The 13,919-nt window shown below is 56.8% G+C and overlaps 1 protein-coding gene across 9 annotated transcripts in view; it reads left to right on the top strand.

Annotated features, from left to right (window-relative positions):
• Nucleotides 1-13,919, top strand: part of DAB2IP (DAB2 interacting protein) — a 213,626-nt gene that overhangs the window by 66,368 nt on the left and 133,339 nt on the right. For 2 of the 9 annotated variants that reach the window (XM_024999087.2, XM_024999091.2), the window contains exon 1: nt 8,091-8,351. The exons of 6 other annotated variants lie outside the window; for them this stretch is intronic. In XM_024999087.2, the coding sequence (XP_024854855.1) occupies nt 8,228-8,351 (124 nt within the window). In that variant the 5' untranslated portion in view covers nt 8,091-8,227. Of the gene's footprint in view, nt 1-8,090; nt 8,352-13,919 lie in introns of those variants that run through there. One more of the 9 variants, NM_001144082.1, reaches the window with a different exon arrangement.

Below are 13,919 nucleotides of genomic sequence, written 5' to 3' on the forward strand. Positions count from 1 at the left end.
GAGATAAGGTGGCAGGGATGTGATATTTGAGCTGAGACCTGAATGGCAGAAAGGAGCTGACATCTGAAGGTCTGAGGTTAGAGTGTGAGACAGTGGAACAGCATGTGCCAAACCCTGAGTGGGGGCCATGTACATCCCATTCAAGGGTTGGATGGGTATCCAGTCTTGTCTAGCACCATCTTAGCCAGTGGTTCCTCAAGAAAACTGCTGGGAAACTTCGAATTCTCCCACTGTGGTTCACAGGCATCTAGCCTAGCCCTAGATTGAAGAAAAAGACTGTAGGCAGGAAAAGAAGATTGGGAAAGATTGAAGGCAGGAGGAGAAGGGGATGACAGAGGAAAAGATGGTTGGATGGCATCACCAACTCAATGGACATGAGTGTGAACAAGTTTGGGGAATTGGTGATGGACAGGGAAGCCTGACGTGCCGCAGTCCACAGGGTTGCAAAGAGTCGGACACAACTGAGCGACTGAACTGAACTGAGCCTAGCCCCACCCTGCAGGCCTGCCGAATGGGACCAGCCTCTCCTTTCAGTTGCAGAGTGAGGATCAGAGAGGGCTGTGACTCATTCAAAGTCACGCAGCCACACAGCAGGCCTGGAGTCCTGATCCTCTGCCTCCCCAGCCAGAGTTCCCTCCTTACCGTTCTATTTCTCCTTCTGGCGGGGCTGCCTGGGCCTCATCCCTCCTTGGATCTATCTCCCATCTCTTCTCTCTACTCTCACCCTTACACACCCCATAGAGCCTGCTCCCCAGTCCCCTGCCTCATCCTCTGTTCTGGTCTCACAGTTCTATATGCTGCCCCCAGTATATGCCTTGCTGTTTTCCATCTTTGGGTCTTTGCTCATGCTGCCAGCCCCTCTAAGAATATACTCCTCTGCTCTCTGTTCCAACTCCTACTCAGCTTTCTAGCTCAGTCCCAATGACTCTTTCCTCCAGGCAGTCTTCCAGGATGTCTCCCTCCTCCACCTCTACTCAGTGCTGACTCCAGATCAGATGGGCTCAGCCATTTTTCCCACGCTGCCACCATCTCTCCCAGTCAGTTTTACTGAGAGCCTGCTCTGGGCCAGTTAATGTGCTGACCAGATCTGACTATCCTGCTCTCAAGGAGCCCACAGATTGGCGAGAAAGAAAATAACCTAGAGGGGCAGATGTCAGCCAGTCTGCCCACAGGGCTTTGGTTCACTATGCTATTTGACCCTCTATAACCCCACAAAGTGCCCATTCCATAGTCGAGGAAACAGAGGCACGGAGAGGTAAAGGTATTAAGCTGAAGTCACACAGCCAAGAAGTGCTGGTTCCTCACTCCAAATCCCATACTCTTGCAGCTCCCTGCTGAGATGGGAGCCTCCTAGAGGCTGGCCACTGGGTAGGTGCATCTGTCCTCCTCAGTGGGATCTGCAGGGATGGCACAAGACCCCTCCCCTCCCCCCGGAACCCAGGCCAGTGCCAGCCATGAAGTGGTTCACAGATGACTAGGCAGGCCTGCCTGGAAAGGGAGGGGACTCTCTGACCTCACCCTGGGACCATATGCCACCCCCTCCTGTCGCCCAGTGGGTGCGGAGCTGTCTGGGCCCATCAGCTGGAAGGGGCGGAAGGAGGCCTGAGACCTGGAGCCTCGGCTCCAGGCTGGGCAGGGAGAAAGAGGAGCCATGGGTCCACCTGGAGCTTGGCAGCGTTTCTGGGTCAGGGCAGGAGAGGAAGTACGCAGAGAGAGTCGCTTTGGGCCTGGCCATCTGGGCTGAAATGCCGGTTGCTGGGGTGGGGGTGAGAAGGAGGGGCTGAGGCTGGGGCCTGGAGAGCGAATCCTCTCCTCCCCGGCTACAGACTTGGAGGACTGAGCTGCAGAGCAGTGGGAGTGGAGGCTGGGCATCTGTGGGCAGAACGCGTCAGGCATCTGGGAGGGGTGGTCCAGGTCATTGAGAGGGAAAGGGGGGTCTTGGCATCACTGTTTAAGCCCCAAGGTGGACTAAGCCCCAGCTCCCGTGTGTGACCTCGGGGGAGTCCCTCCCTCCCATGGCCTCATTGCCCCATCTGCGGGGAGCGATCATACTCCACCCTGACTGTGGGGGTGGGATAGGCCATCAGACTCTCCATGTGTGGAGAATTGATGCCAGATCCCAGCTTGCGATGAATTAAAGGCAGGCTTCTCTGGGCAAGTGGCTGTCCACAGCTTCCCCGGTTCCATCACCTGCTCTGAGGTTTCCTTCTAACCCTGACCTTCCAGGATTTACAACAGGCTGTTGACATGTACAAGAGAGATGTGTCCTCTTCTCTGGGTGTCTGGAGGGTGGGAGGAAACACCTAGGTGATGGTTTGGGACTGGAGGAAATTTCTAGATCCCAATGGGATCCATGGAGGTGGATTAGCAGAGATAACTTGTCGTAACATGTGACACCTGGGGCCCAGAGATGTCAAGGGACTTTCTTGGAGTTACACAGGGCCCAAAGAAACACAGTGACCCTGCCCACTGGCCTTTCACCCCCTTAGAGCTCTGCCTCTCCCAAGGGCTCAGCCCAGTTTTGGATGACTTGATTTCAAAAAAACACTCACAGTACCCAAGGCCCTATCTGTGTGTGTTCCAGTATCCACGCTTGATTGGTCCCCTAGTTCTGACTGTGTTGAGCAGGGCAGGGCCATCTAAGCCTGGGGTCATCATAGCCCTGACTAGGCCATTTTTTATGAAGGATGTCATTAACTTTGTTGATGGCTTTAGGGAGGAAGTCCAGAGGCTGGTGGAGGTGGTGGACAGCTGGTTGGGCCTCGAGCACTTGAGCGTGACCTCTCAGGCTTGTCTGCCCCTCCTGCCGTGTTGGTGATATCCAGTTCCAGCCTCCCCCATCTGAATGAAGGTGCTACTCGTGGTCCAGCCATATTCCCGGATGAGCAGTGGACACAGGAAGCCGTCATTGCCTGTCAGACAGGCTGCCTCCCGGGGCAGAGACCCGTGACCTCAACCATGAATTTCCCCCACAGCACCCCCTTTCCCACCCTGCCCAGGGCTCCAGCGACTCAGAGATTGGGGCTGGCCTGGGAGGCGGATGTATGCAGGGCTGCCTGGCTGGGGACTTCCCCTGGTCACTACTGCGCACCCTCGTCCCGACAGGAAATCTGACAGGTCTGAACCCTCCAGACACCCATTGTGTGGAGCCTGGCGTGGGCTCCAGTGTTTCCCCTGTCAGGATTCCATCCCTTCTTGCCTCCTCCTTGCCTAAGCTGGTTTTTAAGGAAAGTTTCAGACTGTTGCCCCTCCTCCATCTCGGCATAAAGTCCTGCTCAATCTTAAGACCTTTGCTCTTTCCAGCCTGCTTGAGTTCACATCCTGACTCCTAGTGCAAGCTGTGTGACCTTAGGGGAATTACTTACCCTCTCTGTGCCACCAATATTTTCTGTAAAATGAAGGTGGTGACCATCAAATGAGATAATGTGCATAGCTAAAGTAGTAGTAAGTGCTGAATACAGTTTATTGCTATTAAATCCAAACTTCACCCTCAGACAAACTTGTAGTTTTCCTGTGTTAGAGGTCTCTGGCTCTGGTTCCCTCCAGGCGTGAGCATCTCTCCTCCCTGAGTGGAATCCAGTGTGAGATAATGTTAGTGTTGCTGTTTTTTCCTGCACAACATGGCCCTTCTGAAAAGACCAGCCCCTCCTGCTTTGCTGTGTGCTGTGCTCCATCGCTTCACTCGTGTCTGAGTCTTTGTGACCCCATGGACTGTAGCCTGCCAGGCTCCTCTGTCTGTGGGATTCTCCAGGCTAGAATACTGGGGTGGGTTGCATGCCCTCCTCCAGGGGATCTTCCCGACCCAGGGATGGAACCCGCATCTCTTATGTCTCCTGCGTTGGCAGGCAGGTTCTTTACCACTAGCGCCACCTGGGAAGCCCGTTAGTTGAAGAATGGGTGATCTATCCTTACACAGGAGGAAACACAGTCCCGGATGGGCAATTTAAGGCTTTCCAGAGGGTAATTCTGATTGTATGCTGTGTTCTCCTTCCTCACATGACTGTAAATCTGACAGCCCATTAAGATGTGAGGCTGCACTGGGCTGGCCCCTCTCTGCCTCTGAGCCCACCTGACCCAGCCCTGGCCTGGCCTGCACTTGACCTGGACTTCCAGCCCAGCAGGATGCTATTCCCCTCCAGACCACTGGATCCTGATGGTCCTGTGCCCACATGGGGAATTCTTCATGTCCATCCTTCTCTGGTCTTCTCCTGTGTCCTCACTCATCAAACCTGACCGGTAGGGTGTGGCAAGGGTGGAGAGAGTCAGGTTGCTTTGATGAGGTGATGTCTGAGCTGGGTCCTGAGGAATGAGGAGAGTTCGCCAGGTGGGAGCAGAAGGGAGACCTTCATGGCAGCCATGTGGCCATCAGGGCAGAGGCTGGAGCCTTTGGAGGCTGAAGCCTTTGGAGGCTGAGAGCAGATAAATCAGAGTGTCTGGCATGGGTTGGCGTGCAGAGTGAGGGGGCTGGCTGCTTTGTGACAGCTTGGTCCTTTGTGGTACTCCGGGAGTTCACCTTTGGGGGCTTTTGAGGGATGATGAAGGTGATGTGCGGTCAGGTTGGATCTGACTTAACTAGCTCCCATCCCCTTGCCTGGCACTTACTAAACATGCAGATTTCCAGGCTTCATCCAGACCCACTGAATCATGCATCTTGGAGGAACCTCAGAAATACACATGTTTAACTAGCTGGGCCATTTGGGGGCTGGAGGCAACGGAGGCTGCAGCCTTGAACACCACCCAAAACAGCATGTGGGGCAGTTCAGGAGACCCTTTGGAGGCAAGACTGTGGTGGGAGAACAAGACCACTGAGGGACTACAGCCTGCAGGGCCCCTGGCTCACCGATCGGAAGGGTCTGGGGAGCCCTTGCTGGCCAGGGCTTCCCCCTGAAGGAAGGTCTGTGGCAGGAAGTGGTGGTGGTATGAGGGGGGGCATTTTTAGGTGCCCCCCCTCCAGTCTGGGCAGTCTCCGGAAAGCAGCTGCTTCTGTTTGAAGGGAGGAGGCCACAGGGGCAGCAGGAGGGGGTAGGTGGCTTGCTCCACAGCGGGATTGATTCCAGATGCTCTGCTGGGTGTGCAGGGAGCAGGCTTTGTCTGCCTGGGGGTCCTGGACCTCCTCTCTCACCTCCCACCCTGCCCCTCCCCTACTCAGCAGCCCAGCTGGTATCTTCTTGGTACTCATCTCAGGCCTGAGGAGATGTTCGGCTTGGATGCCTGGCAATGCCTACTCCATCCCAAGGCCAGAAATGCAAAAGCTCCTCCCTCCATGAGGCAGATAGGTTAGGAGTCTGTAACTTCTCCTTGTAGGCAGGGAAACGGAGGCACAGAGATGGACTTGAGAGCCCAAGCAAAGTAGAGTTGACGCCAGACCTTTGGAGCCCAGCTGTGTTTACAGATGAGATCCTGAAGTCCCCCCTCAGCACACAGTCTTCTAAATCTGCTAGTTGGGGGTCCCAGACCGAGACCCGCTCGTCCCAGCCTTAATCAGCTTGATCACTTGATCAGTCTCTCCTCTCCTTCAGGAAAGCTAGAGACTGGCTAGAACCTGGGAATTCCTGTTTTGGGGGAAACTGGGCCGAATGCCTCTTGTCCCCATCCTGAGCTGGGCCTCCTGGGAGTCCTCCCCCCAAAACTAGTGGGCCTGGCTGCAGAAGTTATTCTTTCTGGAAACGCCAAGGTGTGGGTAGGTGGCTGCAGGAGCCCCAGAAGAGTGGGAAGGGTCCAAACTGGATGTCCTGGAGGAGGCTCTAGAACCCGGCCCACCTCTCCATGGAAGATAGTATTGCTCTACCCAGGGGCCTCTGCATTTGTAAAAGAGGCTCCTGGTAATGTGTGCTATTGCAAATGAGCTAGAGCAGTGCTTTAGCCAAAGGAGGCTAATGGGGGTCCTTGCAGCCCTTGTGGTTTCCCATCTTCCCCAGGGATTGGCCAGAGCTCTGGGGAGAGGGGCCAGGGGAGTTGATGGCTTCTGACAACCCAGACAGGGTTTGGAGGAGCAATACCCCTTCGGCCCCTCCCCCCTGGTCCTGGGAAGGCGCCTGGCTTCCAGCTGTGATCCAGGCTTCTCCTGACCTGGGGGCCCTCCCTTCTGGCTGAGGGAGCTAGGGAGGGGGTCTCCTTTGTAAGGTGCAAAACCTGGTCTGGATTCCCGCCGACCGCCCCACCCCCTCCAGGGCCCCACCTTTTCAGCTGTGCTGGAAGAAGCTGTCCAGACTACCTCAGGCCCCCCATCGGACTCTCCCACCAACACACCCCTAGGACTACTTGTCAGAGTCCCATCTGAGGTCCTTTGTCTCTGTCACTGAGGCAGGTAGCTCTCCCTGCCAGGGCCTCAGTTTCCCCTTCTGTACTTGAGGGGTTGGAATTTAGGCAGATGGTTATGAGGATAATTTTAAAAATAAATGCTGCTGCTGAGGCAAGGTGGTGTAGAGAGAGATACTCCCACAAATGGCCAGGGTGGCCAGGGAAAGCTGCAGGAAGTGGGCCCTAGAATGATGGACTTTGGCCAAGCAGAGAAAAGTCGGTAGGAGGCCAGTCCCTTCTGTGTGTGTGTGTGTGTGTGTGTGTGTGTGTGTGTGTGTATGCAAAGTGTGTGGTAAGTCGCTTCAGTCGTGTCTGACTCTTTGCGACCCCATGGACTGTAGTCTGCCAGGCTCCTCTGCCCATGGGATTCTCCAGGCAAGAATACTGGAATGGGTTGCCACCTCCCCCTCCAGGGGTTCCTCCTGACCCAGGGATGGGACCCATGTCTCTTAGGAGTAAAGAGGCGTGAGAAGCAGGGGAAGAACAGAGGTGAGGCTGGGGTGGTTTGAGGGGAACTAGATCGCTGGAGGCTCAAATACCAAAGAAGCTTCTTTGCACTTGTGGCTTTGGGACTCTGGGGAGCTATGGATGGTTCTTGAGCTGGGGAGTGCCTGACTTGAAGGCTTTCAGCAGGATGCCATAGAGGGAGCCTCAGTTTCCATCGCTACAGTGGGGTAGGGATGGTTCTGCCCTGGTCGCAGCCCTACCAGAACTGCTGTAAATGCCCAGCGAGGGAGACCTCACAGCATCTGAGGTGTTTCACTTGGGAGAGGGTTTAGATCAAAGGCTACCCTTGTGGCTCAGCTGGTAAAGAATCCGCCTGCAAGGCGGGAGACCTGGGTTGGGAAGATCCCCTGGAGAAGGGAAAGGCTACCCACTCCAGTATTCTGGCCTGGAGAATTGCATGGACTGTATAGTCCATGGGGTCGCAAAGAGTCAGACATGACTGAGTGACTTTCACTTTCACTTTAAATCAAAGGGACAAAATGTTCAGATTTGGCAAAGCCCCCACGGATACATAGGTGTTCATTCTGTTCTCTCTAGATTTTGTGCGCTTGAAATACACACTCTAATTGTAAATATATAAAAGTAATACATATATCAAACAGAACGATTTTTAAAAGAACAGGTGAATGTCCTGCCTGAAGTGAAGTGTTAGTTGCTCAGTCTGCCTGACTCTTTGTGGCCCCATGGTCAATGGCCCTCCAGGCTCCTCTATCCATGGGATTCTCCAGGCAGGAATACCAGAGTGGGTAGCCATGCCCTTCTCCAGGGGATTTTCCGGGGATCGAACCCGTATGTCCTGCATCCGCAGGAGGATTCTTTACCGTTTGGGCCACAAGAGAAGGCTTTCTGCCCGGCAGGGCCCCTGGTGTGTCAGGGGGTGTGTTTGTGGGACGGTGCTCAGCCCACTGAGCCTGGTGTAGAAACCAACCCTGCGGCATCGGCCTCATTCGAACCCCAATCGAAGGTGACCAGTTCGAGAGCAGGGTGCCCCCTGCCCGTGCGGAAAGAGTGCACACACGCGGGTGCCTATACCCGCCGTCGGAGTGGGGCGCCGCGGGCTCCCAGAGGTCCGGCCTCAAACTTTCAGGGTCGATGACCCTCCTGGGGACCCGCCTGGGGTCTCAGGCACTCCGGCCCGCCTGGCCCCGCCGACTCCAGGCCGGGATTTCTCCCGCACTGACTTTCCGGGCGGGTGCCAGCCCGGCCTCCCGGTCCCCGGCCCCCGCGGCGGGGCCGGCTGCTCCGCGGAGGGCGGGAGCGGGAGGAGGAGTTTGAGCGACTTTGTGGGGCAGCCTTGGCCTCGGCGGCGGCCGCACCGGCGCGCGGGAGAACACGGGGACGCCCGCCGGGCCGGCCGGAGCTGGCGATGGGGCCCTTGTGAGCGCGCCCAGGCCCGGCCCGGTGCCCGGCGGGCGGCAGCATGTCCGCGGGCGGCGGCGCCAGGAAGAGCACCGGGAGACCCTCCTACTACTACCGGCTGCTCAGGCGACCCCGGCTGCAGCGACAGAGGAGCCGCTCCCGCAGCCGGACTCGGCCCGCCAGGGGTAGGCGCCACCCCGACCCCTGACCCCCGGAGCCGGGCGCCCTGGGGTGCCTGGGACTCCAGGTCCTCCTGCTGTCGATTTACCCCGACCCTCTCACCCGCCCCCCGTGGTTGCCCCTTACTGTGTCTACTTGTTCCCCAATCCCCCGGCTTCTCCCCATCCACCACGCTGGAGGTGGGGGAGTCGGGGATGGGGGAAACTGAGGCTTGGGGGTCTCCTCTTGCCAAGGGCAGGCAAAGTGGAGATCACAGTTAAGCTTCTCGCCTCTGAGCCCCAGTTTGGACCTCTGCGCCTCAGTTTATTCAGTAGCGGTGGCGGGGGGGGGGGGGGGGGGGGGCGTGGTGGGGGGTGGGAGGGATGGAGTCACCCTGAGGGGTTCTGGCTCAGTTCTGGCTCTCCCCAGGCTCGCAGGACCCTGCCCTCTCAGCCTACCCTCCCTCCAACCCCCTCGTGGCTCCTCTGGGACTTAACCAGGACTCCACCATCTCTTGGGTGGAGGGACACATGGGTGGAACTCCGGGGTCCTATTCCAGGGGTCCTTGGCTCCAAAGGAGTGGTGGCTTGTAACATCTGTCCAGGACCTCTCTGAGTGGGTGGGTGAGGGTGGGCGCCACCTCCTTTGAAAGGAGTTTCTCTCTTTCACGGCCAGGAGGCAAGACACAGAGGGGGGAGGTGCAAGCAGCATTTTCTTTTTCCAGTAACAGGATCCTCAGCTGGAAAGGCGTGTGATCCAGGGGGCTGGGTGGGGGCTGGGACTTCCTTCCCTGGCTGGGTAGAAGGGAGTGGGGAGGCCCCCCTGGAAGGAGGAGGCCTTCAAAAGGGCCCTGGGTAGGTTGGAGTCCCTGGCAGAGGCTCAGGCCCACAGAGGTGCCCGTGGGTGGGAGGAAGGTGGGTGGGGGAGTTGGGAGGACCTAATGGATACCTGGGCTGTGTTTACATCATCGGGTTATCTTGGGAATCCGGAAGGCTGGCCCGGTGCCCAGCCTGACCCAGAGGAGTTTGAGCAAATCTGTGCTTGGCATCTGGTCAAGTGCCCCCTGCTCCAGGCTCTGGTTTTGTGGCCTGGACCCTGTGGTTGCCCGGAACCTCAGTTTTCTCGTCAGTGAGAGGATAAGTCCGGCAGGCAGGCAGTACAAGTTCATCTGCCTCCCCAGGAATGGGGAAGACTTTTCCCACAGTCAGGGCTCAGCAGCAATGCACGGGGCTTCCTCAGGAAGTGGTGAGTTCCTGAGGTAGTGAGTTCCCCGTGTGTGGAAGGGTTCAAGCTGAGGCTGGGAATGCATATGCGCGTGTGTTCTGGGAATTCAGTCTTCAAGTTCTCCCAAGGCTTGTGATCTCCTCCCCTTGCCTGCCTTGAAGAGGTCCCTGAATGCTCCCTCCCTCCAACCTGGCCCTGGGCCACCAGAGATCTGGGCTCAAGCACTGTGATGCTGGGCAAGGTTTGTCATTTTTCTCAGCTTCCTGGGCTGTCAAAGGGGGCTGGTAGTACATGGAAGATTCGGGGAGAAACGGGTTCAGGTTGTAAGAAGCAGGAGCTGTACAGATGCCCCTGCAAGCTCAGGTCACCGGCAAGCTCAGGGCACCTCCTGCACCTACCCCACCCCTGCCTCATGCCCTCTGTGACCTTCCCTTCACTCTTGACCTCAGCCCAGCTCTAGTCCCACAGGCACAGAGAGGATCAGAAGCTCCCCCTCCTGCTTAGCCAACTGAGCAGGAGACAATCAATGCATGTCTGGCCATTGCCTGAGCAATGGCTCCCAGCTCCCAGGCTCGCTTGTGTGAGAGCCCCAGCCAAGCACCCAGCTTGCAGGGAGGTGGGAGGAGACTGTTCCTGAACAGAAGTTATGTCTGGGGAAATCAGGGAGAACTTCCCAGAGGAGGTGACATTTGGACCGAGTCTCACCACCTGGCTGGAGTTTCCTTTGGCAGAGGGAGTGGTTGAGTCAGATGGGAGTTCAAGCCCCAGGTCTGCACAAAGCCATCCTTTGGCCAATTACCTCTCGGCCTCAGTGGCCTTGTCTGGTAAATGGAGGTGATGACAGCAGGGTTGTTTAAGGACTGAGGGCAGGAAATATTGGGCTGGCCCAAAAACTTGTTTGGGTTTTTCCATAAGATGCGATGAGAAAACCCAAATGAACTTTTTGGCCAACCCCATACTTGGAAAGTTAGAAGCCTGTGCTGCTTGGGACTCAGGCCACAATTGATGTTGTGTGAGCTGTGGATGTCCTTACTCTGGACAGAGCAGCAGTCCTTACTGTTAAAGAGCAGAGTAAGTCTTATCCGTAACTAAGTCGTTATCCTTACAGAGCAGAGTAAGTAAGGATGTCCTTACTCTGGACAGAGTGCAAAGACGGGGAGTTGGAAAATGTCTTGATATGGTGGCTGAGATGGTGAATAGTCTGCCTGCAATGCTGGAGACCTGGGTTTGATCCCTGAGTCGGGAAGATCCCCTGGAGAAGGAAATGGCAACCCACTCTGATATTCTTGCCCGGAAAATTCCATAGATGAAGGAGCCTGGCGGGCTACAGTCCATGGGGTTGCAAAGTCAGACACAACTAACTAATTTTACTTTACTTTATTGTGGGCAGGATTCATCCTGGGATGGCAGAGGGCGTGCATTGGTTAGAGGGGATAGTGGGAAACAGTAGTTGGGGCCTGATTACAGGCCCTTGAGGGATGTGGAATCATAGGTGGGAGCAGGGTAAGAGGTGGAGGTACCCGGCTGGGGGACAAACCTGCCTCCAGTAAACTCCCAGATCCCTGACTATGCCTCCAGGACCTCCTCTCCCCCTGAGGATAGCACCCCGACCCAGGTGGGAACTCTTGCTGGGGGAGCCATCCCGAGGCCTTGAGCTCATTCTTGGTGACCTCAGGCCTCAACCTCCCCCTCTGTGGGGGCAGAGGGGGGCATTGGTCCCACGGTGGTGACATCATCAGGTCCCCAAGTATCCCAGCCCTGGTCTGACCCTTGCTTCACACCCATTCCGGCATCTGCCACCAGCAAGGAAGGACAATGACCGAGAACTCAGATGTGTGTTTGTTCAGAAACAGGAAGGAACAGGGGAGAGTTGGCAGGTGGTGGGGACCCAGCTGGGCCTGGCCAGGGGAAGGGTTGTGACCAGTCTGCCACCCGTCTGCCCACCGCCCCCACTGTCTCTCTGGAGTGGCTGGCAGGGAGCTCCCTGCAGGCTCAAGAGGAAGACTTTGTCTCTGGCAGGGCTGCCAGTGCGGGACTGTGTCTGCAGCCCCCTACGGTGTGACCACAGCAGGGCACTAAGCGAGGTTCCTCCCTTTGCTGGGCCCTGAATCCTCAGGAAAGGCAGAGTGAATCTGTTGCTGGTGGGGCTGGGGCACGAAGTTTGATGTGGCTGGAGGCAGGGTGGAAATGGTGACGCTGGTGTGGCGAGGGTCATCTGGCCACTTTACACTGGACCTTGTGGCTCAGACCACTTGAAGGCTGGATGTGACCCATGAATTTGAGGGGGTCCTGCCACCCAAAGTGTGTCACCAAGCCAGGGTACCTTCCCACCTACCCCCACCAAGGTCAAGATAAGCTTTGTCTGTCTGAGCTACTTGTACCCCTGGGAAAACTTGCATTTCCCCCCTGCGTGAACAAAGTTCACCCATTCACTCAGCTAGCTTACACGGCTTGAGCACCTACTATATGCTGGGAATGGGGCCACATGGGGAGGAGTTGCACAGGCTCCCAGCCCTTGACAAGCTCCCAATCGGCTGGGGAGGCTGGCTTGTTGAGCTGCCATGGGGCACCGAGTCCTTTTTGGGGCACAGGGCAGCGGGTCGTGGGAAATGAGCTCAGATCAGCCACGAGCTAGTTATGTAACTAGGCACATCCCAGGGCCTTAGTTTCCCCATCTGTCAGTTGGGGCTAATCCTGTTAGTTGCCTCCACGTGTCAGGAGGCCTCTTGGAGTGCCCATCCCTGTACTCAGGGGAGGTTCTTTTCTTTATGTCTTCATCTGAGTTTTTCCAGGCATCCAGACACATGCCAGGCCCTGCCTGGGCGCTGCAGTGTTGGCCCATGTTTTCTCCGTAGATGGTCAGTTCCTTTGCCACGCCCCCACACACCCCATGGCATGGGCCTGTGCCTTGCTTGCTGTGTGCTTCTCCTCCCCTCCACCTGGGGGTCTTTCCTGCTAAGCTATGCTGGAGTCAGTGAGAGGGGCCTCAGGAAGGGGCTCCCAGGAGTGCCCCAGCACCCCCCGAGGAATGCAGGCAGGAGGACCTCACAAAGGTGCCCTGGAGGACTGGCGCTGATCCCCTGAGGTGGTGGTCCCCTCCCAGGACTTAGAAGTTGGCAGCTGAGTGATCCAACCCCTGGGGTCCAGAGGGAGATAGTGAGGCACAGAGGGGCCACCTTCACAGAGAGGGGTATGGAACCCCAGTAAGGTGGCAACGTGGTTTGGGGGGGTTGCTGGTTTGAAGAATCTGCTTCCTAACTGGGAGCAATGGTTAGAGAGGTGCCCGAGTGCCACCAGAGGGAAAGACGGGTGCTGGGACCACTCCTGGGGACCCTGGCTTCAGGCAGACCTACTGAGAGGCCCCTGGGCAGTGGTGTGGGCCCTGGGGGCTGGACAAGCCTGAGAACAGCCCTGGTGGGGGCTGCTTGTACCTTGTGGTTCCCTCGGTCTTTAAATGTCCATGCAAGGGCCCCCAGCTTGGCTGAGACCGCTGAGATTGTGCACATACCCTTTTCTGCCTTGTTTCTCCCTTTGTTCCTGCTGAGACATCCCTCCTTTGAGGGGGTTGGCCCCAGCTTCCCCAGGCCCTCCTCACCTTGACACGCCCCAGGTCCTGGGAGCTTCACTCCTCCTCATGACAGGTAATAAAGTTCCAATGACTTCTGTCTGCTGAATGCCTGCTCCATGTTGACAGTGGGCTTAACTCGGTTATTTGCCTTATTTAATGCTCACAACAGCACTGTGAGATGGATACTGGCATTATTCTCATGTTTTAGGTGAGGAAACCGTGTCCCAGAGAGTGGGAGCCTTGGCCACCTTCAGGCAGCTCAGAAAGAGTGGAGCCCAACTGTGCCTCACTGCACATCCTGAGCCTGTGAACACACCACCTTGTTCCTCCTTAGGCAGATCCTTCTGAGGTCAGGCCTCGGTTTTGATAAGGCCACTACCTCCTCCTATCTGATTTGCACAGTCAACAACTCTACCGAGTGTTCACAGCCATCCTGGCCATAAATCAGGAGGAAGGCAGGGGAGTGACCCCATTGGCATCTGTGTGTGGGGGGCAGGGTCAGTCTTCCTGGTCCACCTCTCTGTGCCTTGAATGACTCAGGCCATTCCCCAGGCCCAGTCTCTTCCCCTGTCCCCACCCCTGCTCCCATTCATGCCTGCCAACCATGTCCTTTCCCTGGGCAGGTCACAGGTCTTACAGCCTCCACCCTGTTTATCCACCGAGTTCCTTTGTGCTGAGGGCTTAGCATCTCTTGAGGTGAGGTCCCTGGAGACAGGCAGGTAGTTTGAGGCCCACTTCCCCAAGCTGTCTAGGCTCTTGAGGGAGGCCAGAGGCCCCAGTGCATCCACTGGAATGTCAGCCT

Source organism: Bos taurus, chromosome 11 (genome assembly GCF_002263795.3).
Source record: "Bos taurus isolate L1 Dominette 01449 registration number 42190680 breed Hereford chromosome 11, ARS-UCD2.0, whole genome shotgun sequence".
NCBI lineage: Eukaryota > Metazoa > Chordata > Mammalia > Artiodactyla > Bovidae > Bos > Bos taurus.